Source organism: Polypterus senegalus, chromosome 5 (genome assembly GCF_016835505.1).
Source record: "Polypterus senegalus isolate Bchr_013 chromosome 5, ASM1683550v1, whole genome shotgun sequence".
Taxonomy (NCBI): Eukaryota; Metazoa; Chordata; class Cladistia; order Polypteriformes; family Polypteridae; genus Polypterus; species Polypterus senegalus.
The window spans coordinates 137,249,382-137,276,095 of record NC_053158.1 but is presented as its reverse complement, the minus strand read 5'-3'; the positions used below and the strand labels follow the sequence as shown (position 1 = coordinate 137,276,095).

The window sequence follows — 26,714 nt, the reverse complement described above, 5'->3', positions numbered from 1 at the left end:
AAGTTACTACTTCACTTCTTTTTATTGTCCAGTACATTCCAACAGTGCTAGTACCTGCAAGTTTATTTAAGATACCATCCTGTCTCTAGGATGTGAGGCTTTTCCTATTTGTACACTTATGTTTAGAAATTGAGGAAGGGTTACTTTTATTATCTCTACTAAGGGGTATCTGTTATTTAATTAATGCTGTTTTTATACAAACATGATGCTCCTCACACATAGGTATAGTAAGTCAAGATTTATTTCAACAGGCTAAGTTATGTTAATACTGTTAAATATAAGCACTAATTAGAATAAAGCCATAAAGATAGACAAAACTAATGGCAAAAATGGTCCCCTCTCATTTGTCAAATTTTTTATGTTCTTACATAAGACTAATAACCTTTGTCTTTTGTTTGCTAACCGCAAAACAAACGGCAACATGAGACATAAAAGAAAGTCTGTATGTTAAATATGACTGTTCTATGCATACATTAGGTAAACCAATGCAAAAAATATAGTAAATCAGACCAAAAAATGCAACAATTTGAAAATCTGTATTTGTTAGTGATTTTTTTTTTTTATAAAATTAAACATTCCAGATACTCTATTTTTTTCTTACAAGCAGAAATGCTATAGATATTTGATAAATATCACACCTTGAAATGCAGCACTTCACTATGACGAAGATGATCTTAAGATGTGTACTTTTAATACTTGTGATAAATTCTTTGGTAGTTATCCATAAGCATTCCACTTAGCCATTAGCTCACAAATTAAAGACTTTTCTTTTCAAAGCAATTTGCTTTCTGTTGGCATGAACAATTAAAAATGGATCTTTTTCTTGCACTGAAAGTAGCACATAACATTTACTTCCTTAGCATATTATCAACTGGTGGTTTTACACAGAGGCACACATTTCAATTTTCATCTGGGTATTCGCTGTGTTCTCATTAACATGCTCATGTGAGATTAACTCCTATGACACTTCACCTGAAGTTTCCATTTGAATTTTCAGAAGTTTCAATTCAACTGCACATAGTAAGGTTTCAGTCCCTACTCTGAGCAGACTGTGTGCTGAAGTACAGAAGTGCATTTTAAAGGCTGTCCAATACTCTGAATGTTATTCTGACGTGTTGTACATTCTATTATTAACAATTATAAGAAATTTTCAGATAACAGAAGAAAAATGACCACTGTATGATGAAATATTCATATAGGAGTTGCTTTGCTTTCCTTGCTTTCTGTTAGGGCCCTGGGATGATGAATAAATACACTAAATTTCACCCCTTGGTTTGCAGCCGCTCTGACAAATCCACTATTAGCAGTCATTGTAATGGCTTTAAGAGAATCTCCTGTTCCAAAAATTGTGACAGAGCGACTATTAACTTTGGAGCTTGCCACCAGTTTTAAGGCACGTTCAGAAGGTTCATCGGGTACCATATGGATTCTCTGCAGAAGGTCTGCACCCCGTGCCTTTTCCCCAGGTCCACCTAATGTGTTGAGGATTGTCTGAAAATCTTTAAGAGCTGACTGGCATGCAAAAAGCTCTTTTCCTTTCATGAAGTCCTCTAATTTAGGAAATACTCTTTCATGTCTTTCTTGAGAGGCTTGTTCCGTTAACACTTTTTCTTTAAATACATAATGGCATCCACCATGGCTGAGTGCAGAAACATACGTGATTAAAGTTGTAATGTCCAGATTGACCCTGTTACAGACATCAACTTTGAGGTCAATAGGAAAAGCCAAGCTAGCTACAATGGTGTCTCTATCAACTTTTGTTACAGGAACTGTGCTGTTTTCATCATCCTCTTCATCCTCCTCACTGCTGCTATCACTTGACTGCAATTCTATCACATCACTCATTATGCTGTTCACAGCAACTATATCACCTCGAACGGAAATGCCCATTTGTTTTAACCGCTCTGCCATGGGGCTAGAGATTCCATTATAAAAAGCAAAGATTATATGAGGATTGTTATACTGCACAGGTTGCTGTCTGCTTGCTTGAATGTAATCTTCAGCTTGCTCAATAATACTCTTATCACCATATTGTCCTCTTCCTTGCCAAATGTTATGCAGTGCCTCTGCTTTCCTCCCAATGGCTTTCACCCATGTATGACCACCATTAGCTACAACATCCACTACTAGTGTCTGCTTCTCCCCAAAACGATCAATATATGTAAATACATGTAATACACTTACAATATCTTCCAGGCTTTCAGCCGTTTCCACAATTGCTTTAAGATGAGTCAGATTTGTACTCTGGAGGTGGGACTCCTTAACTGCCACTTTACCTGTCTCCACCTTTTGTAAAAACTTTAATTCAGCTCTTAATTTGCTACAAAGTTTAGTTCTTCCTTCTATGCTCCCTTTTTGTGAACATGAGAGATGTTCTGATCTTTCTAAAAGTTCTTTTGCAACTGCAATTCTTTCAGCAAGCATTGATTGTGCAGACATGGTGACATTCTTCCTGAAATGGAAAAAAGTTACAAGGTTACATATTCAGAAAAAGTTCTCATTTTCAAAGAAACAATTTTGCACTAAATAAAAAAACTGACCCTCTCATTTCAATTTTGCAATAAAAAACACAGTATATAAAAAATATTACAGGAGTAAGAAATGCCTAAACATCTAGACATGGCAGCAATTTTAAAGTATTCTTCACAGAGGAAATCAACTAAAAAAACATTTTACATCTCTGACATATTTCAACTAGGATCTTCTGGATATCATCATAGTTTTGGCAACTAGTTTATTATGCAACTTTGCACTAACCTCTATAGACATCAAAGGACTTTCCTATTAATTTTCACTAAATAACAGATAGAAAGTGTTGGGTAATCTCAAAACAATGACAATTACCACAGTTGTCTTACCAGGTGCACATTTTCAAATAGATGGGGGACTTGTCTTACATGGCAAATATGCCCTTGTAACCTAAAACACAGGACCTGCAACATTTAAAAGGAGTCTTAACACCCATAACAGTCTATTCTGGTACAGGAACACTTCTCCAATATAAAGTCTCCAGTCCCATACAAAACAGAAAAGTAATTAATGCAGAAAAGTAAAGGAGTTAATGCAATCCAAATTAAACTATAAAAGGCATCACAACTAGTAAACAAAACAAAGCAATAATGAAACTAATGAGATGGTCCCTGTTCAAAAATTTGCATACTCTTAGTTCTTAATACTGTGTATTGCCCCCTTTAGCATCAATGATGGCATGTAGTCTTTTGTGATAGTTGTGGATTAGGCCCTTGATTTCCTCAGGTGGCAGCACTACCTGTTCTTCTTGGCAAAAAGCCTCCAGGTCCCATAAATTCTTGGGTTGTTTTGCATGAACTGAACATCTGAGATCTCCCCATAGTGTATAAACGATATGAAGGTCAGGAGACTGTGAAGACCACTCCAGCACCTTCAAATCCTGCTGTAGCCAATGATGGGTCAACTTGGTCTTGTATTTTGGATCACTGTCATGTTGGACGATCCAAGTGTGTCTCAAGCGCAGCTGCTGGACTGATGAATGAAAGTTGTCATCCAATATTTTCTAGTAACATGGTGCATTCATCTTTCCATCAATTTTCACTGTTACCTGGGCCGCTGTAGCTCACACACCCCCAGGAACATCAGAGATCCACCTCCGTGCTTCGCAGTAGGGATGGTGTACTTTTCAGAAGGGGTCTTGTTGCGTCCTCTCCAAACATTGCATTTATGGCTGTGACCATAAAGTTCAGTTTTGGTCTAATCACTCCAAAGGACTTTGTTCCAGAAGTTTTGAAGCTTGTCTAGTTGCTGTTCGGCATACTGTAATCAGCCTGTTTTGTGGTGTACTTTCTCCGGTCCTGTTCAATCTATATACATCAGACTTCCAATATGACTCGGAGTCCTGCCACGTGCAAAAGTTCGCTGATGACACTGCTATTGTGGGCTGCATCAGGAGTGGGCAGGAGGAGGAGTATAGGAAACTAATCAAGGACTTTGTTAAATGGTGCGACTCAAACCACTTACACCTTAACACCAGCAAGACCAAGGAGCTGGTGGTGGATTTTAGGAGGCCCAGGCCCCTCATGGACCCTGTGACCATCAGAGGTGACTGTGTGCAGAGGGTGCAGACCTATAAATATCTGGGAGTGCAGCTGGATGACAAATTGGACTGGACTGCCAATACTGATGCTCTATGTAAGAAAGCTCAGAGCAGACTATACTTTCTGAGAAGGTTGGCATCCTTCAACATCTGCAGTAAGATGCTGCAGATGTTCTACCAGACGGTTGTGGCGAGTGCCCTCTTCTACGCGGTGGTGTGCTGGGGTGGCAGCATAAAGATGAAAGACGCCTCACGCCTGGACAAACTTGTTAAGAAGGCAGGCTCCATTGTAGGATTAAAGTTGGACAGTTTAACATCTGTGGCAGAGCGACGGGCACTAAGCAAACTCCTGTCAATCATGAAGAATCCACTGCATCCACTTAACAGTGTCATCTCCAGGCAGAGGAGTAGCTTCAGTGACAGACTTTTGTCACTGTCCTGTTCCACTGAGACTGAGGAGATTGTTCCTCCCCCACACTATGCGACTCTTCAATTCCACCCGGGGGAATAAATGCGAACATTAATTTTATTTTAATTCTTTTCATTTTTATTACTATTTAATTTAATATTGTTTCTTTGTATCAGTATACTGCTGCTGGATTATGTGAATTTCCCCTTGGGATTAATAAAGTATCTATCTAAAGGCTTTTTTCTTGCAACTTAACTGTGAAGACCATTTTTGTTCAAGTACCTCCTTATTGTGCATCTTGAAACTTTCCAGTCTTCTTTTTTTAAATCAGAGTTTGAACATCACTGACAGCCATTTTCAGATCTCTGGATATCTCTTTATATCCTTTTCCAGATTTATACAATTCAACAACTTTTTCTCAGAGGTTCTTTGACAGTTCTTTTGTTTTCCCCATGGCTCTGTATCTAGCCAAGTCATTGCAGTTCTGCAAGAATTTAAATTGACTATTTATACAAGGATACTGATTACAATCAAAGACGTTACAGGTGTGGACATTCTCCCTTAATTACCCTTAGTTTTATGCTGTTTGAACTGTTTCATTTTGCAAAAGAGATTAAAAATACTAATTGGAAAATCAGAAGAGTTGTGATAAGAACAGGCTACTCAGCCCATCAAGCTTGTCCATCCTTTTTACCTAGGTTTTCCCAAAGTAACAAACAAATCAAGATTTGAAAGTTCCTAAATTCCTGCTTTCTAGCACACTACTTGGTACGTTCTGTGGTGGTTTGCTTGATGAAAACACTTGTGCAAAATCTTCACTTAACAAATTTCCAACTGTGGCTTGGTGTTCTTGCTGAAGAACGCGCTTTAGAGTAATAGCTGGAATCCACTGTGCTAAGTTCTTTTCACTTTGATCATGTCACTGCTTAATCTCCATTTGCTTAAACTGAAAATGTTAAACCCCTTTAATCTCTATTCAAAGCTTTAATCTCTCAGTCCTAGAATCTCAATAGTTGCTCTTCTTTGGACTTTCTGTAGCACTGCTCAAGTATTTTTTGTAATATGGAGACTAAGACTATACACAATATCACAAATGAGGTCTTAGTAGTGCATTGTACAGCATAAGCCATACTTCCAAACATCACAAAGACAACACAGAATGCGTGTTCAGATGGATAAGAACTACTGGGGGAAAAAAAAGTTATGAAATGCTAACAACCAGCTTGTATTGTTTTACTGTTATGAAGAAGTAAAAATAAAGATTTGCTTACACCACCTTTACTGTTTTCAAATAAATCAGCATAAAGAATTTTCCTTACTTAAAAGCATATATTCTACATACAGTATCCAAGTGAGAAGTCTTATACGGAGTTCCATTCAAGTCACTGTGTCACAAGCAACTGGGGTGGGGAGTTTCACCTTCTGACTTGTTCACGGTATAATCCCCTGCCAACAAAACCAATCCCCCCACCTAAGTGATAAACAAGACATTAAAGTATATTTTTTATCCTGTTTCTAATTATGGCTGCTTCACCCCTAGCTCTCCCAACAATGCCACTCAAACCCAGGAAGGGAGAAAGAAGTGTGAATACAAAATGAGAAATAAAACAGTGGCCACGAGGTTAGTGAGACTGAATGAAGCTCAATTAGAAATGTAACAAAATGGCTGTGTTTATCCCCTTGGTGGTGCTGTGAAAAAAAAGTGGGGGTAGGCCTATAGTGTGAACAAGCCTCATATATTTGCAAGTTGGCAATGGCCTGCAACTCAAAAGTAGCTGAGAAACACTGGTTTAGCAATATGTGCCTGTATAACTAGCTCTGTGTTTAGGGTTACCAACAAAGGCATTGTCCTCGTAACCCAACACTGAAAAAAACTGGTACGAAAAACGTATACGCTTACTTATTATTTTCCAGATATGTAATGCATGGAAAAAGCAACAACAAGAAGGAAAAAAAATAAATAACACATTGAACCTCTGTAGGGCAACTGCAATAGAAGGCACAAGATGATGGATGAATTGCAGCACAAAAACCCCAAACAGGTGTACAAAATGAAAGCTATGAATAGGAATATGTCTAGTGGTAAAGTAAATTGTTTAAAAAACTGGCACAAAAAATAAATTTGAAATGAAAGGTTTGGAAGAGTGCATAATTATTCAAATATAGTTTGTGCTTACCTGTAGATTTTTCCTAAAAAAAAAAAAAAATTGGCTGAGAGATTGTTTAGATGCAAGAGACTAAACAGAGGACACCTTGTGCCACACAGTATAACTTGCTATTGGATAGGACAGGGGTCCTCAATCACGGTCCTGGAGAGCCGCAGTGGCTGCAGGTTTTTGCTCCAACTCAGTTGCTTAATAAAAAGCACTTATTGCTAAAGTAACACTTCTGCTTCACTTTAGTGATTTTGAGCCCTTATTGCCTAATTTTGTCTTAAACAGCTATTTTAATTGCTCCTTATTATCAATAACATGCAAATGACAAGAGAGAGCAGCATTTCTCTATTTAGCTTATTTACATTTACACCTGTGTGTATTTATCTGCACTATTGGATTTAATTAAATACTTGGAAGAAAAATGAAGAGAAAAAAGTGAAGGACTGAGAATTACTCGTCCATTTTAGCCTTCAAATCATTTGCATGATAGAAAGGGAAAGAAAATCTAGGATATGAGAATGACCTGACATAGCAGAGTTAATTTAATTTCATAGATTGTTAGTGCTTTATTGGCAAGAATTGCTTTCTAATTAAGCAACCAGGTCAGAACAAAAACCTGCAGCCACTGCGGCTCTCCAGGACTGGGATCGAGGACCCCTGGGATAGGACATCCAAACTGATCAAGGCAAAAAAGAAACTTAACTCCAGGGTTGTGCATCATACAATGTCTTGGTTATATACTGCAAAATGTAGTTTTGTTGGGATAGAAATTCCCTAAAGCACCATTTTTTGTGTTTTAATGTTGATATTCATCTAAAAAAGGTTTTTAATCATACACATATTATAGAATTTAAAGTGTCATGCTTGCTACTCTTCAGCCATTTTGAGTTCTTTTATTTGAGCGAAGGAGTAACAGTCTTTTATTTCTGGATATTCAATAATGACAAAAACCCCTTAGTGCATAACAGGTTAACTGGAGCTAGTTATATACAATATATTTTTTATCAAGACCATAACTAAAAAAAAAAAAAAATCAATCACCATTCAAACTTCTGTATATAAAAACTAGATTGCGTTAATAGATATTAAAATTATATATTTCAGCTATTCACTAATTCAGTTCTTCTTTTCTTTACATATTTTAATTTGTGCCAGGATGTAATGAGATTTTTGATTGCACAGCTCACTGAGCCAGTTATGGGTGGTGCTTACAGTGTTTATTACGATTTATTGCGTTTTCATTTTCTGTACTATTTTATGATTGTATTTTGTTTTATAAACAAATGCTGTTCTTAAGCTCAATAAAATTAACACAATACTGATGAAACATTGAGAAAAACTTAATAAAATAAATGGCATTAAATATTCGTCACTTTTCAGGGACTGTTTAATCTTTTTTGATGCCTTCTATACTCATCTTTCTCAAGGAAGACTACTCATTTTAGCTAGCTTCATTTTTTTCTAATCCTCTCCGTCCCCGCTTATTTGTGCAGCTTAAAAAGAAGCAGAAGAAAAGCACCACACACAGAGCATAACCTCTCTGAGAAACTCGCAAAACAAAAACCACAAAAGGCAAATTAATATTTTGATATTATTGATTATTATATCTACGGTGGGCTGGCGCCCTGCCTGGGTTTGTTCTTGCCTTGCGCCCTGTTTTGGCTGTGATTGGCTCCAGCAGACCCCCGTGACCCTGTGTTAGGATGTAGCAGGTTGGACAATGACTGACTGATTATTATATTTACTTACCAAAATACTGTTGAGGATATTTTTTGCTGAAAAAAGCAAATTAATCCATATTCCTGCTACAGTGAACTTCTATCATAACATTTGTTTGTTGAAATTACCAGTGGCACAGCAAAGTGTTATATTTAAACATGTAAGCTACTAAACTGTTACACCTACCAGTGATGTTTGAAATAAATTCATAATTTAAGCCAGCCTGTGAAATAACAGCACACTTTTAAGATTATCTAAAATGTCAAAAAACCATACCAATCTGTAAGAAAATTTTTAGAAAATTAAAACCAAATGCTGCAATGTGTACTGTTGAATTAAGAAAGATCAAAAAGGAAGCATTTTAGAGACATGCAAGCTGCAAAGCAGGAAATGTCAAGTAAAATCTATAGATGCTGGTGTATTCCATGGCCTTATTTTCATACACAGATTAGAGGAAATGATATAGTGTAGTGGTAAGATTCCAAGGAAATCTGTCTTCTAATATAAAACAAAAATGAACAATTAAGTTTCCGTAAGCATTTTTAAAAGGAATTTTTCAGAAACGATTAACAGCAAATGACCCTCTGAAAAGAGCTCCGGAATCAAAGAATATAAACAAGCTGCCTGTCACATATGGGATGTAATGCAAAAGAATCATACCACTATGAGCACATATTGTGAAAAGGAAGCCAAGACATTATTAATAACTTATAATAAAAAAAAAAAAAACATGAACGTGCAACAAAATTCGAGTATTTATCAATCATCATTGTGATGTTTATAAAAAACAAAAAAAAAAAAACATACACACAAACAATTTTACAAGGATGTCCCTCCTTCCGCACTACAAAGGACATTTAAGACATATACCAATTGGGTCTAACTTGCTTTAAGATGTTCAAGTCGCTCTGCTCTCATACAGAATCTCTATGTAACTCTACTGAAATACACTACATGACCATTACACCTATAGCAGCTTGTTGGATGTTCTGTTCCAAAACCATGGGCAAGAATATGGAGTTAGGCCACCATTTACGCTACAATAGCCTCCACTATTCTAGGGAGGCTTTCCACAAGATTTTGGAGTGTGTCTGTAGGGACCAGTGACCCAACAGGTAAAAAAGCATTTGTGAGGTCGGGTACTGATGTCAGATAAGAAATCCTGATGTAAAACTGGCATTCCATTTCATCCCTAAGGCATTCAATAGGGTTAAGGTCAGGGCTTTGTGCAGGCCACTCAAGGTAATTGACACCAAACTCATCAAACCCTGTCTTTATGACCCTGTGCACAAAGCCAGATCGGTAGTCATACTGGAAGTGAAAAGGGCCTTCTCCAAAATGTTGCCACAACACTGGAAGCACACAATTGTCTAAAATGTCTTTGTATGCATTTGTGTTAATATTTCCCTGCACTGCAACCAAGGGCCCTACTACCAACACCTGAAAAATAGCCCCTGACCATGATTCTTCCTCTACCAAACTTTATCATAGGTACTGTGCTGTCCAGGACGTAGCATTCTTCTGGAACCCACCAAACCCAGATTCTTCCATCACATTGCCAGTTAGTGAAGAATGATTCATCACTCTGGAGAATATGTTTCCACTGCTCCAGAGTCAAATGTCAGAGTTCTTTATACCACAGTTCTTGGGTGGATATTAATTCAAGGGACAGTTTGGCAGGCTGTTGTAAATGACAAATACCTTGCAGTCTGTGTGTGGATCCTAATACCCTTGTGCAGCGACAGGGGCACTGTGCTGAAGAAAAGGAAAAATATATATATTAAAAAAAAAAAAAAAAAGTTAAAATCCTTGGGATGACACTCTGTAATAATAAAAGTTCCTTGGGCATCTTTATAAACAAAACAAAACAAAAAAAAAAAGGAACAGAGTGTACCTCAATGTCTGGGCTAAATTGCCTATCATAGCCTCATCCATTCTGGCCCTCTACTCACCCCCTGTCCCAAATGGTCTCTTTCTGTCTCTCTCTCTCTCTCATATTCCTTCATCACCTAACTGCTAATGTGTGGTGAGCATACTGGTACAATTATTGCCGCTATTGCATCTTTCCAGGTTGATTCCGCAACATTTCTGATGGTTGAAGTTGCTCCCAATGTCTATTTAAAGCACTTTGGGTATCTTGAAAAACAAATTATTATTACTATTGATGCAACAGAGCACAGGTGATTTTAACATGCTATGCACTTCTGGACTGGGAGACCATGCTGACTGGGGAAGGTACCATCCTATGAATTTGCCATGATTAAAATCACTGACCTTTTCAGTATGACCGGTTCTATTACCAATATTTGTCACTGGAGACTGCAATGCTTTTTACTTGCTTTTATGCACCTTTTAACAACGGAGGTGGTTGAAACTCCTTAACTCAATTTGGAGGGGTGTGCAAATATTTTTGGCCATATAATGTACTTTATATTTGCACTTGAAGGAAGGAAATTAGTAATTATGTGCCGATTGATGGAAAATATACGAAAATTATGCTGGTGATAATTGTATACTACTTTTACATTTTAAGATTAAGTAAAATCCCATGTATAGTGCCACAAAAGTAGTATAAATCAGAAAAATGCAAATGTTTCAGAAACATTTAAAGAAAGAAATTCAAAAAAGTGCTTTGGTTATTACAACTTTAAAATAGACTCAATGTAGCTTTTGATTATTTGACACTGGATTTTAATCTTCCACCTACTTAAAAAGATCTCTCCTGTAAAAGACCAATTAAATGATTATGCAAAGTGTATAATCGATGTGTTTTAAATCCAGACCTGCTACAGTAACAAAAAACATAATACTACAAAAATAATTACACAGCTTGTAATGGATCAGAACTTATCAGACCCATGGAGCTTTTTAAATCCTAACCTCAGAGCATATTCCTTCATTTCACAAGTTCAACATTGTTACTCAAGAATTGATTATTTCTTCACAGACAATTTTTTTGCTCATTATCAAATTGTGTAATTATGATGCCACTGTTATCTCCAACCACGCAATTCTGATTATAGTGCTTAACTTACTATTTCCTACACACTTACCTTGTAGGTGGCATTTAACCCCTTGTCATTAGCGGATGAACACTGTAAAGTACTGATAGCCAAGCAAATTGATTCTTTTCTGGAGACAAATGCATCCCCAGAGGTCTCTGCAGGTATAATCTGGGAAACGCTGAAGGCATTTTAAAGAGGACAGATTATTTCATATCTTTCTCAGAAAAATAAATTGGAAACCAAGAAGGTGTCCGAGCTAATCAACAAAATTACCAGAACAGATCTAGAATATGCCATATCTCCAAATGAGGCACTTAATAGGCAAAGTTAGGTTTTATAATCAGAACTTAACCTCCTGACTACAAAAGAAACTGAAAAGCTCAGCTTTAAATCACAACATCATTATTATGAACATGGTGAGAAAGCCAATAAGACTTTGGGCTCAACAAATCCACAAGCAGGAAGTCTGCAATACAATAACAGCAATTACCAACACAGACGGAGAAAAACAGACCACACAAATATAATCCACACATTTACACAGTACTACATATTATACTATAACCCTATTCCACTAAGTCTAAAAAAAGATAAGGCACAATCTAATTAGTTTTTTGAATCATTACAGACACTCTTAGTGCTGTGGAACTGGATAAACCTCTGACACTCTCAGAATAACTAGATGCTATAAATTTACTTCAAAGTGGGAAAGCAGCTGGCCTTGATAGCTACCCAGTGAAATTTTGTAAATCATTTTCAAATAAGTTAGCTCCACTATTTGTAACATTTACAGAAGCTAAAGACAATAAAATTCTCCCTCAAACGTTTCACCAAGCATTAATTTGCCTTTCCTAAGAAATATAAGGACTTACTACAATATGCATCATAGAGATCAATCTCACTCCTGAATAATGACATTAACATACTCTCCAAAGTTCTACCTTGGATTGAAAAAGTGCTTCCATCTGTAATATGCACGAGACCAAAACCGAATTTATTAAAGGCAAACACTTAGCTTCTAATCTTCAATGTTTAATATAAAATATTAACCTGGTAAATTTAGCACCGCAGAGATCTTACTACCTTTACATGCAGAAAACGCATTTTACTTGGTAGAATTGGACTAACTATTCACCACATTGAACAAATTTGGGTTCTGCCCAAACATATGTCTATGGAACAAACTACTTTATACTAGTCCAGAAGCCTCAGTTTGTAATAACATTATTTCAGACTACTTCAAACTAGAACACGGTATTTGACAAGGATGTCCCGTCACCACTGCTATTTGCAAACGCAATTGAGCCATTTGCGGTTTACTTTTGAAATGCATCAGAGATAAAGGGGATTTTCCAATAAGGACTTGAATATAAAACATCTTACTATATGCATGATATGATACTGTATATATCAGACCCACAAAATTCTGTGCCAGCAGTCCAAAAAGAACTAGCAGATTTTCAAGAGTTATCTGGACTCAAAATTTATTTGAATGGAAGTATGCTTTTTCCAGTGAACTCTCTAGCTCAGACTACTTGACTGCACATCTTCCCATTTCTCTCAGCAGATCAATTTAAATATCTAGAGGCAAATATCACAAGTAAAGCTCATTTTCAACAAAGGTCTGCACTCTGCACAGACAAAATTAAACAAGATGTGAATAGATGGTCCACCCTTCATCTCAAATTAAGCTCAAATGAACATCCTTACCAATCTTCTTTTTCTATTTCAAACCATCCCTGTTTACATTAACAAATCTTTAAGATCTTATATTCAATCATAACCTAATTTATTTGGAATTCTAAACATCCATACATCCAAGACTATCTATAAAGACTAAAACCATAATGGGGCATGGCACTACCCAACTTTCAATGTTATTACTGGGAGGCAAATATACAGGCCATAAAGACCTGTATAAAAAGTAACGCATGTGCTTGTACCTGTTGCCCTGCCCTGACCCCTCCCATAATTTTGCATATTTTAATATGCAAATCAATATAACTATCACCTTCCCTGCTTAATGTTTAGTTAAAAGACAATGGCAAAAGCATGTGAAGAAAAGAATTTCAGCGAATGCGAAGTGAAAGCAAGGAAAAACATACTATTTGTCGGCTAAGCAGTGGTATAAACAAGAAAAGGAAGTTGATCGAGTGATACAGAGTGACAGAGACACTCAATAATTCAAGTTCAGAAAGTCGCACAGTGCCCAAAATAAACAAGTGGTAAGATATCAAAGTCGCCATGAAAAGGTGAGTCGTAGCCATCCGTCCAAGTGTCTTACGAAACCGTATTAGGGTACAGAGAAAAGAAAAAAAAATAGGAACACAGGGGGGAAAAAAAAAAAAGGTTCAAATGTCCACTTTAATTTCGTAGTTTATTGTCATTAAAGTAGAATGTCATAAACGTAATCTTAAAATCAATGTTAAATTGAATTAAAGTTTCTCAGATTCCATCGTAACTGAAGTAGCACCTCAAATGCTTCATATTGTATGTGTTCTTCTATGTGTGTTAATCACTACGTGCTTCTTAAACTGGCTTTCTCTTATGCCGACAGAACACAATATATTACATTCATGATATTACAGCTCTCTGAACAATTTAAATACTAAGATGTAGAACTTGATTATCATTTTCATGATAAAATGAATTAAGCATGTATTAAACATGGGGGGCACAGTGGTAGTGATGAGTTGTTGCCCTGTCCAGAGATTGTTTCTGCCTCCTGCAAGATGCTTACTGGGACATGCGTGACCCTCGATGAAATAATATAAAGCAGCAGGACTGTCTCTTTCAAACATACCAACTCCCAATTCCTGTCCTTTCTTTTCTTTCTTCACGTAACCAATCGCCACACAATAAGCTCTTGAATAGAAGTCTGTAAGCTTAGAACATCAATTCTTCAAAAAAACTTGGAACAATGATATGTCTTCGTACCACATATTTAATTATTCCATCCATCTATCCATCCACTCCCAGCAAGCATACAGAATGAGACAGGACCAATCCGTGGACGGAGTGACAGCTCATCGCTACCACTGTGCCACCATGCCCACCTATTTAATTATTAACAGTATACATTATGTAATGTAATATACATACTTCAATGCATTTCATCTAAAAAATGATATCAAGAGCTCCAAGAACATAAATCTTGGAAATCTAAATCGACTTAGAAGACAGTCATCAAGCCAGCCATTACAATTGTAGTGCAAGTTTACAGTGAGGTAATTGTAATTCTAAGTACAAACAGTTCTACCGGGATGAAGCTGTTTCTGAACCTCGATGTTTGTGCAGGAAAGGCTCTGAAGCAGTTGGCGAATGGGTGATGTTCAAATAGACTGTACTCATGGCTGAGGCATCGAGTGCTATAAATGATCTCCAGAGTAGATGCTGTATCCTGAATCCTCTGTGCTCTAGACACATATCGCTGTAGAGCTTTCTGAACAGCTGTGATTCCACACTCATATTCAATGGGTTAAAATACTCGGAGTAAAGCACTGACAGTAACAACGCTAAAACATCTATGGTATTTGGAATAGTTTGGCCATTCCGTGGACCAATATATCGTTACAAGCTGATTACATCAGATGCCTTATATTTATAAAACGATATGCGGTTAATTTCAGTGTATTTGATAAAGCCGCATCAGGGATGTGAATCTAGAAAAGAAACCACACAGGAAAAGTAGCACTGCTTTGATGCTAGGTGCTGCCAGTTTGCAAAACCGAGTAGAAACTTGTGTAAGCACAGGGTAAGGCTGGCGTGAGTATGCAGGTAGCTTTACACCAAGTTTAGTTTTTATACATCTTGAAGTGAGTGTGAAAATGGGCATACGCAACATTTTTGTGTATATGCACCATTTTTACATGAGGCCCCTGGAAATCCAATCAAATCAATGAATATACACAAGCCTGATCTGCAATAGAATTAAAATCTTGCAGTATTTCTTTATAGTCTCTGCTCTGTGTCCCAGTAAACACAAATTATCGTCAATACACTAATAATCCAATTGCCCTTCAGTCACTCAGAATATGGAACCAAAAAATGACTTCACTACTAGCACGTAGACTTATGTTGCTCAACTGGAAGAATCCCAACCCACCATTTTTTAAGTCAGTGGGAAACTGATGTCCTATACTATCTGAAATAGCTAAAAATCAAACTCTCATTCAGAGGATTCTGTTCAAAACTTTTTTTTTTTTTTAAAATATGGCAGGATCTAATCAATAAAACTTTAGAATAATCTTCTATAATCGGGAAAAGGAAACTCTTCCTTCCTTGCTGCCTCAAAGATTTGCTTTGTTGGCTAGCTCTACTCTCTCTTTCTTTTGGGTTGAAGTTTGGTTTTGATAAGTTTGATTTGGGCAGAGTGGTGGCTCTGAGGCTAGGAATCTGTGCCGGCAATCAAAGAGTTGCCAGTTTGAATCCCGTAAATACCAGAAGTGACTCTACTCTGTTGGGCAAGGCCCTTAACCTGCAATTGCGTCGTCCTGGGTATGACATTAATCTGCATCCAGCACTGCAAGCAGGTCATACAACTTACAGGGAAAACTTGGGGGTTGTTGGCAGAATTGGCACTCCAGCCTCCATAAAAAACCTCACACTGTTCCAGTGTGGCGCCGAGGTGTCATAATCCTAGTCGTTCGTTTTGTGGTGGGTACAGAAACGGCTATCAGTGCATAATCTCAATCTCTCTATAAATCTAATTATTTATATTATACTGATAAACAATATTATCAATATCTATATATTATTTGCTTTTAATTAAAATTAATAAAGTTTAAGTTTCCAAGTCAGCTTCAAATGTATAAAGTATAGTTAAATAACAGTGAATATTACATGAGTGTTTTAAAATAAGTGAATACCGCATACAAGGTAAGGTTTGCATTGGTGTGCAAATGGAAGGACAAAAATCTGCGATACCCACTAAGGATTTCAAAATGAATCTAATGTTGCAATATCACATTTTTAAATATGAATTTAAGAAAGGATTCATAATGGACATTCTTAAACGTGTCTACTTCTCTTTAAATGATTATACAGCAGTACAGTCATCCCTCACCTATCGCAGGGGTTATGTTTATATAGTTATTTTTATATATTTTAAGCCCTTATAAACTCTACCACACTCTTATAAACATGTTCCGCACAGTTATACAGCATAAACCCTTTGTATTCTCCTAGATATTAGGCAAGATCTGTTGAAATTCTGTATGTAAACATACTGTTTATATACAATAAAACAAATATTATAGATAAGATATCGAGCATCTCCGATATCACGTTATGTCACAGCCATTACGATAGACAGGCCACCAGCAATAAATATGTACAATGCAAGAAAAATTGTATACAGTAAAATGTGTGTACAGTGACACTAAACGTACATACAGTGGGTACAGAAAGTATTCAGACCCCCTTCAATTTTTCACTCTGTTATATTGCAGCCATTTGCTAAAATCATTTAAATTAATTTATTCCCTCATTAATGTACACACAGCACCCCATATTGACAGACAAAAAAATTTTGAAATTGTTGCAGATTTATTAAAAAAGAAAAACTGAAATATCACATGGTCCTAAGTATTCAGACCCTTTGCTCAGTATTTAGTAGAAGCACCCTTTTGAGCTAATACAGCCATGAGTCTTCTTGGGAAAGTTGCAACAAGTTTTTCATACCTAGATTTGGGGATCCTCAGATTCCTCCTTGCAGATCCTTTCTAGTTCTGTCAGGTTGGATGGTAAACATTGGTGGACAGCCATTTTTAGGTCTCTCCAGAGATGCTCAATAGGGTTTAAGTCAGGGCTCTGGCTGGGCCATTCAAGAACAGTCACAGAGTTGTTGTAAAGCCACTCCGTTATTTTAGCTGTGTGCTTAGGGTCATTGTCTTGTTGGAAGGTAAACCTTTGGCCCAGTCTGAGGTCTTTAGCACTCTGGAGAAGGTTTTTGTCCAGGATATCTCAGTACTTGGCCGCATTCATCTTTCCCTCGATTGCAACCAGTCATCCTGTCCCTGCAGCTGAAAAACACCCCCACAGCATGATGCTGCCACCGCCATGCTTCACTGTGGGGACTGTATTGGACAAGTGATGAGCAGTGCCTGGTTGTCTCCACACATACCGCTTAGAATTAAGGCCAAAACGTTCTATCTAAAGTACTAAGTACTGTACGTAGAAAATTAATTATGATTACTCACCAACAATGACATGATGACTTGTCCGGTAACAATGAGTTTAATTTTACTGCACAACAAAGGAGAGCGTTACAGCTCTTCTAGAGGAGCCTCTTCAGGCGACTGTGTAGCACCACCGTTGTTCTTCTTCCTGCAGTCTTCAATCCAAATTCCTAAAGCAGATTCCATCTGGACTATCGCCTTACTACATCCACTTACAACTCGTTTTGTGCCCTGGTTAAAGGACACTGCGGCTGTAGATCTTATATTCTTTTCCTCCTTTTTAAATACATATAGTGGTCTCATTGTAATGGTGTCCTACAGCTGTGTAGCTGTTCCCTTCCTTCAACATATCCAAAACGTTTACCTTTTCGCCAATCGTTAGTATCTTCCGTTGGCGCTTGGGCTTGGCCTCCAGTAGCAGTAGCAAGAGCAGATCGTTTTGGAGCCGTAATGAATGGCTTGACTACGCACAAAGATAAACACAAAAGAGCACAAAAGTTAACTCTTTACACAGCGAAACACATTGATGCTGAATGAGCAAGATGAGACTTCCTGGTTAACGCAGCGGAATCGAATTTGGTGCTCCTTCGCTGAGCCAATCGGCACACAGGAACTTAACTGCGTGCTCTGATTAGGTAGCTTCTCAGCCATCCGCCAATAGCATCTCTTGTATGAAATCAACTGGGCAAACCAACAGAGGAAGTATGTACCAGAAGTAAAAAGACCCATTGTCCAAGCAAAAAATCCGCGTTATATATTTAGATATGCTTAACATATAAAATCCACAATACAATGAAGCTGCGAAAGTCGAAGCGTGATATAGCGAGGGATTACTGTAGTGGAAGATTACTTTTTTCCCCCATTACAAATCTGTCACTTCAGTAGCAACTTAAAAGTAAACTTTGCTGCTGATAAGAATTATAAAGGCCTTGTTGTTTCCTTTATAAACAATGTTCAATTGGTCTTATTGTCTTAAATGCTGTTTGCACCATTTTACACATTTATTTCATGAGTATGAAAAACTCTCTCTCTTCTTCCTACCTCTGATAAAAAGACCTATTGGATTCCAATTTAACTAATTAAGCCTCACTCTTGATGTGTGAATACTCCTTTCACCTCAGTGTCTCCAAAAAAAAAAAAAACAGACTAGTTTTTAATGCATCATGTTCTTTATATTACCATAAAAACCAACAACATTTCCAGAATCTGAGAAATGTCCATACTTAAAATCACTTTAGAAGATGAAATCATTGACTCTGTCCTACAAGTTTAACATTTAAAAGATTTACACAACCTAACCACATCCTGAAGAATCTTTCTTCACAAAATATACTTTACACCCGTGGCAAGCTATTTCACTTTTTTAAAGTTGTATTGACACCTTTAGGTGCACCTGGTTAAATGGCATATTTCACTAAATCTCACAGTAAAAATCAGTTAAATACACCATCTGAAGGGTTTATATGTAACATGATATTACTGCATAATTTAATGATAGTTACAATATATTTGTTGATTTTAAAATATAAAAAAATTAAACAGTGACTGTAACAAGTGAAAACATTTGGGCACCCTGCTTTTTATTAACATTTTAAGCCCTCAAAATCTGATTCACTCATCAGTTTTTTAATTAAGGCCATGTGACTACAGTATCAAATTTAACTACATATTCTAGCAATTCTAACCTCTCAAGAAACTGAATCTCCTGTCATCCATGGGCAACTGAGAACGGACTTGAAAACAGAGATAATTGACTCTACAATCAGAGAAAAGCTGTCAGAGGTATCTAAAAATGCTTACATCTTATCAAAAACATCACCATGAAATTGAAGTTAAGGAAAGCTGTCAAGTTAAGACAAACTCTGGAAGGCTTATCAACTGGTTAGACATGAAAAGTAAAATTCACTTATCACTTCAAAAGGAGTAAAGAAAGCTTTGGCTGACATAGGGGTAATGGACAACAGTTCCATAGTATATCCTTAAAAATAGGCTTTGCAAAGAAAATTTGTCTGAAGGAAAATATATATCTCGTACAAGATAGGGACTGTAGGTTGGTTCTTAAGTTGAATTTGTGTGTAAGTCGGAACAGGTACATTATTTTAATAAATGCAATTGTTGACCGACTGAAACCAAGTGCTTTGCCAATGAATAATAAAGCTTCACCTCCCTCTGACCTTTTTATTATTTCTACTTTATTTTCCATAGTGATGGTTTTTCTCTTCTTTATTCTATCACCAGCACTTGCATCAGATTTGTGTTTCAGAGACATTCTTGAAGGGTGAAGACAAAAGGTTAAGATGAGCTCTTCTGCACAGCACTGTACACGCTATTACAGCAGGAAGGCACCCCTTGTCAGCACGTCTGGTGTACTGACGAGAGACAACTTCCTGCTATGTACATAACAGTACAACCAGGCTTGCTATTGAGAATGAATGGGGGCGGCGAGGGGTGGTTCACCACCCGCTCACCACACAGTCACCTCCACTACAGTATGCTGCCTGCAGCATCCGCCCACCAAGAACGAACAGGGTGCAGGCAAAGGCAGGTAATGAATCGTCAACCACTGCCCACATTCAACAGGCAGCCACCCGAGGCACACTAAAATGCTGCCCCCTGCCGTCCCATTCACCCTCAATGGCCTCAATTCAGTCACAACCGGGTCACTGGTTGCATCACCACCAGCTGCCCACCGAGAATAAACGGAGCAGGCATTCAAGGGACACTGCAAGGCTATGTGGTGGGCGGGCAGTGAAACGCCCCATCAAGCCTCTGTCCTGCACACGAGCGGTAGCTGTGGCGCCACTAACAATGGATCCCGGGTCATTGCTTGCTGCGCACCCAGCTGCTCACTGAGAATGAATGAAGTGCGGCCCCCAACCACCCCAGTCATCAACCGGAGCGACCCGAGGGACATTACACTGCGCGAGCAGCGAAATCGTCCCCCCCTCCAGCCACCGCTTGCAGCATCCACAGGCCGAAGATGACAGAGCGGCATTTACTGAGGAGCCTGCGTCGCGTCCCCCAGACAGATGAAGGAGCAGCTGTGGTCCCATTTGTAAGTTGTATGTGGGATGCCCGTAACTTGGGGACTACCTGTAATATGTGCAAAACACAACTTGCATACGCCAAAATCTTCTGGAACATAGTGCTATGGACTCCTAAAACAAGAAAATCAGACATTTTGCAACAAAAAGGGACAAAAGAAGTGATTCAAAAACCACTGTCAATCAGTACACACGCGGCGAATTTCTAATGATTTGCAGCTACTATTTTCAGAAAATATTGTGGGGATGAAAAGAAAAGTTAATTCAACGAAATCTCAACTACTCCTTAAAGAAGATGCCCTAGGGTCAGTTAAGAAACTAAAGGTGAAATGTTAGTTAATTCAAAATGACAAAACTCCGAATAATACCTTAAAATCAACCATGAAGTGCTTATATATATATATATATATATATATATATATATATATATATATATATATAAAAAAAAAACCATCAAGGTTTTATAGTGACCTTTACAGTCCTCATAATTAAATATTATTGGATTTCTGAAACTCTCAAGCAAGAAGACTCAAGAATATTCCTGGGCCAAAACAGCTGTGCAAGGAACACTGCAGAAAAAGTCCAAAAGCAAGAAAAGAATACTAGTTATTTGGCTACAGAAACAGAAAACGTTGGAAGCTGTGATTTCTGGATTAAAAAAAAAAAAAAAAAAAAGCTAATACTAAGAATCGATATATATATAGTCATTTTAAAATGTATTCCATGCAGCAGTTGTGTTAACTTCTTTCCGCACAAGAAACTCTGGGAAGCATTCAGTTTGAACAGGAGGCCCAAAGAATTTCAGATTACTATATATCCTTTATATAATAATATAAACTTTGAGCTTAAGTAAACATTAAATACATAAATTCAGAAATTAAATAAGGTTTTAATACAAAATTAATTGATTTTTTTTTTTTTAACTCCCGACTACAATAAGCGAACCAATCTGAGGAGTTTATCCTTTGTGGTTTTGCTCACTTCTAGATCACTGTCACGGATAAGCAGAGATGTAAAATAAAGTACAACTACATCGTTACTTTAGTTAAGTACATTTTTCAGATATTATACTTTAAGTGAGTAAATGTTTTTCAATTAGGGCTCTTTTTACTTTTACCCCATTACATTTTTAAGTCAAATAACATACTTTTTACTTCATTACATTTTCCAGTAAGTCCTCGTTACTCTTTACACAGACAAAATTATATAAAAGAGACCTATCAAGTGTGTTGTCAGCTTACTTTATAGTTCAGTGTTGCTCAGACAAAACCAATAGATTGCCATATATTATTAAAAAAAAAAAAAAAAGCTCCTTACACTGCTTATAGGTTGTTCCTATGCTTCATGCTAACTGTTTAGAAATGGAAACCAAATGTGCACTTTCCTCATGGTTGTATTTGTCTGAAAAATATCCATATGTTGTATACACAAGATATTGTGGTGGATTTTTAACAAGTCCAACTATTGAAACACTAGAGTGAGTGCAGTCATAAAAGTCACAGATTAACTGGAGAACACAGACTCAAGGTTCCAGGGAGATCTCCAGGCCTGCGAGGGATGAAGGCAGTGATGCCAAGGTCTTGCTGACCCTTGTTATGCAAGAGCTAATAAAATGGGCACCAGCTTTCCTCCAAACAGAGAAGAATTTCTATTGCGACCTTATGGAACTTGAGCTCAGGAAAAAGCTTACAGAACACTAGCCTACTAGCCAGAATCTACTAGAGCTACAATAACAAAGAGAAATAAAGGTGCCTTATCAAAGTGAATATTCTTGTGTTGTGGGCATTAGTGAACTGTGTAGTATTACAGAGTATATTTTATCACAGTAAACCTGCATAGCCGTGTCGTGCACAAGCGTTTTGCCAAAATTTCCCGCTGCGTTTTTAGCTGTGTCGTTATTTTCTCCGTTTTATATTCAATATACATTGGCGTCCCAGCCCCTGGGATTTGGCAGCCCTGTGCAGGTGCACAGTTTGCACATGTCTAAGGCCGCCCCTGCAGTACTGTCTCTTTCAAATGTACTAACCTCCAATTCCTGTTCTTCCTTTTGTTTCTCCAAGTAGCCGATCGCCACACAATCAGCTCTGTAACAGATGTTAAGCCATCTGTAAGCTTATAATGTGGTTTCTTCAAAACTTTTAAGGAACACTGAAATATCTTTGTAGCACATGTTTAACTATTCTATCCTTCACACCAGTCCCAGTGAAGCATGCAGTGCGAGGCAGGGTGAACGGAGCGCCAGATCCTCGCTGGCGTAGCGACACCGTGTCCTTTAATTATTAACAATATAGATCATTTAAATGAAGTTAAAGTTTTATCTGTATAATATAATAAACATATTTTGCTGCATTTCATCTTAAAAATGATATTATCATCATATGTAAATACGCGCTTAATAAAGTGGCTCAGGTTGTGGAATATTATAACTGTAGGTGCAAGTTTACTGTGAGGTGATTGCACTAATAAATCCAAACAGTTCTACAAGGAGCAGTTGATGGACTGATTCAGTGCGTTTAGAGCTCTTGGGATGAAACTCTTTCTGAACCGCGAGGTCCGTACAGGAAAGGTTTGAAGCGTTTGCCATGTGAGAAGCAGTTCAAATAGGAAGCATGGCTGAGGCAGAATGTGCTTGATGCTGTATATCGATAATTCTCTTTCTGATCAGTTGCTCCGAGTGGTGCTGTGAGAGTAATATGGAAAAAGATGATTAGCTGTGGCGGCCCCTAATGGGAGCAGCTGAAAGGAGAAGAAGGTGCAGTGAGATTAACAACGTTAAATCAGTTATGGTATTTGGAATAGTTTGACCATTCCATGTACCATTATATTGTTACTGGTTAATTACAATCAGATAAATTAAATTAATAAACAATATGAGGTTAATTTCAAGGTATTTAAAAAGCTGAAAAATAAAGATAAACCACACAAGAACAGTAGCACTGCATTGACACTGGGTGCCGCCAAGTTTGCAAGACCGAGCGAAGAACTTGCATACGACAGAATATGAGGTACCGTGGAAATGTGCGTGGCTTTACGCCAAGTTTAGGTTTTATACATCGCAATTTGAATGAGGAAACGTTCTTATGCAACATTTCTGTGCATACGCACTGTTTATACATGAGGCCCCAGGTGGCATGGATCTTGGACTATCTTACAGACAGACTTTAATATGTGCGTCTTAGGAACTGCAGGTCTGACATTGTAGTCAGCAACACATTAGCGCCGCAGGGGACTGTACTTTCTCCGGTCCTGTTCAGCCTATATACATCGGACTTCCAATACAACTCGGAGTCCTGCCACTTGCAAAAGTTCGCCGTTTACAATGCTATCGTGGGCTGCATCAGGAGTGGACAGGAGGAGGAGTATAGGAACCTAATCAAGGAATTTGTTAAATGGTTAGACTCAAACCACTTACACCTGAACACCAGAAAACCAGAAAAACCAAGGAGCTGGTGGTGGATTTTAGGAAGACCAGGCTCCTCCTGGACCCCGTGATCATCAGAGGTGACTGTGTGCATAGGGTACAGACCTAAAAATACCTGGGAGTGCAGCTGGATGATAAATTGGACTGGACTGCCAATACTGATGCTCTATGCAAGACAGGACAGAGTCAACTATACTTCCTTAGAAGACTGGCATTCTTCAACATCTGCAATAAGATGCTGCATATGTTCTATCAGACGGTTGTGGCGAGTGTCCTCTTCTACACGGTGGTGTGCTGGGGAGGCAGGATAAAGGAGGATGCCTCATGCTTGGACAAACTGGTGAGAAAGGCAGGCTCTATTATAGGCATGGAGCTGGACAGTTTGACATGTGTGGCAGAGCGACGGGCGGCAAGGAGGCTCCTGTCAATCATGGAGAATCCACTCCATCCACTGAATCATCTCCAGACAGAGGAGCAGCTTCAGTGACAGACTACTGTCACTGTCCTGCTCCATTGACAGACTGAGGAGATCGTTCCTCCACCACACTATGCGACTCTTCAATTATACCCGGGGGGTAACCGTTAACATTATACAAAGTTATTGTCTGTTTTACCTGCATTTTTATCACTCTTTAATTTAATATTGTTTTTTTTATCAGAATGCTGCTGCTGGAGTATGTGAATTTCCCCTTGGGATTAATATCTATTTATCTATCTACTGTTAGTTGAACTACTGGTGTGTAATATTAATGCAAGTTGGTGTAATGCTTATGTGTGTCAGAAAATGTTATTCTGTAGAATTTAAAAAGTGCATTCAAATATGAATCTATATTATGGGACAGCCAACTGGTATACATCTGGTTAAACTGGAGAGTTAACAATATGCCTGGAGTTTAATTGTGATTCATTCTACAGTTTACACGAGTACTCAATCAGGTAATTTAAAGATAAAATTGGATATCAATCTGAGCAAACAAAACCAAAGCTTTCTTAAGGGAAATCTTGTTAAAGACAAACAATAATTCTGAAATTGTTGTACTACTATTTAATGAAATGATTGCTCTTCTAAAAACCACCTATCCTGAGGGTGAAGTATAATAAAACCAATCAGTGTTTATTTTCACTTATTTTTATATTGCGTTCTCATTGGAGCAGGGGTGCCTCATTCACTGCTGCTCTGAATCCCAACATGGGAGCCACAATGCATGTCACATTTCACTAGTTACCATGCTGCAGGTCATCACTGTGACATTGACTGCAGTTATGTACTGATCAATGGCTCAACTGCACTGGCAGGATACATTATTCTGTACTGCATTTCCACAGCAAAAACACTGTGTGAGTGTAGCTTTATAAAAAAATAAATGTGTTCACTAGACAAAGGCTTGCACCTTCTCATCGTAATATGTATTTTTTGTACTTGAGCACTTTTGAAAGAAGATATTGTTTATTTCTTTTCAAATTTTTTTAAAGTGAAACACTTCTTACTTCCACGAAAATAAAAATACAGTACTTTAATTCAAGTATCTAATAGGTTTTCAAAATAAACCAAACAATATTAAGAACTTCCCTGTTTGTGCATACTAAAATCTAAAGTCTCATACTTTCCATTACAGATAAAAAAAACTTTGAAACATCACACAAGTTACACTTGCCAAACAAAAAGCTATGATTGCGGAGCTAAAATTTTACAGATCAATTATGTTATTATGTGAAATCAAATGGACAAATCATATATTGTTTAAAAAGATAAAATAATAATGCTCTGCTGTTGGCTCAAATGTGCACACAAAAGCTGTAAAGCAAAATCTGCTGCAGTGATTTTAAGGCACGGATGAATTTTACCGTTTCAGCGTACCGATAATTTCCAAGTTTAACTCGGACTAAGTAACTGGTTTTCGAGTTACTGTTAACGAGCTCTTTAAACTGTCAATACATCAAACACTGTGAAATGTCTTAATTAGTACATATAACGTTATACTTCGTACTACATTTTTTAATCCGTATTGCTCAGAAGTAGCCTATATTTATTTTAAAAAAAATCGGCCAAAATGTACGGCTACAACTGGGATTTCCAATCATGATGCAGGACACGCCAGCTTATTTCTCAGCAGTAATGGTTTACTATATACATTTGATTCAGTTAAAATGGGAAGATTCAATAATCCCTCACGAATGCCAGGCGCAAACAAGGAGTCCCGTCATTATGCTGTGGAAGTAACCCTGGTCCGTTCATATTGGCGACAATAGTGACCACCGTGCCACCCTACAGCCCATAGACTTTCAAAACATTAAGTTAACTCTATTAACAAGGCCCGTTTTCTACTTGCATTAAACTTTGTTCTAATTATATAATGAAATATATACGTTATGAACTTTAAAAGTAATCCGGCTGTCATTCCAGTTACCATACGCACTCGGAGGACAGATAAAGCGTATGCACTCTTGATTAACATACTGAAAGTGACAAAGACTTTTTTCATAGGACTAAAATGCTAGAACATTTACTAAATGGCACTTAACGCTACAACAACCGCACGTACTTACGTATTTTGCCGTGTATGAACTACACACTAAATACTTTCCAGCTAATTCAAACAGGAGTAGACTAAGGTCGTCTCGTCTTCTAACATCACAAATATAGAGGACTTTCGTGGCACGGAAGGGGGCAGTACTTCCGGTTGTACGATAACCTCCGCTTTACTCCCGTTT

At 37.6% G+C, this 26,714-nt stretch overlaps 1 protein-coding gene across 1 annotated transcript; it reads right to left on the bottom strand.

Annotated features, from left to right (window-relative positions):
• Nucleotides 1–223: 223 nt before the first annotated feature.
• c5h7orf25 (chromosome 5 C7orf25 homolog) lies at nt 224–26,683 on the bottom strand. Its single transcript, XM_039753391.1, has 2 exons — nt 26,550–26,683; nt 224–2,452 (listed from the first exon to the last, which is right to left on the bottom strand). Exon 2 carries the CDS (start codon nt 2,437–2,439, stop codon nt 1,192–1,194), a length of 1,248 nt encoding a protein of 415 aa, XP_039609325.1. The 5' UTR covers nt 2,440–2,452; nt 26,550–26,683; the 3' UTR covers nt 224–1,191.
• Between the last annotated feature and the right edge of the window lie 31 nt (nt 26,684–26,714).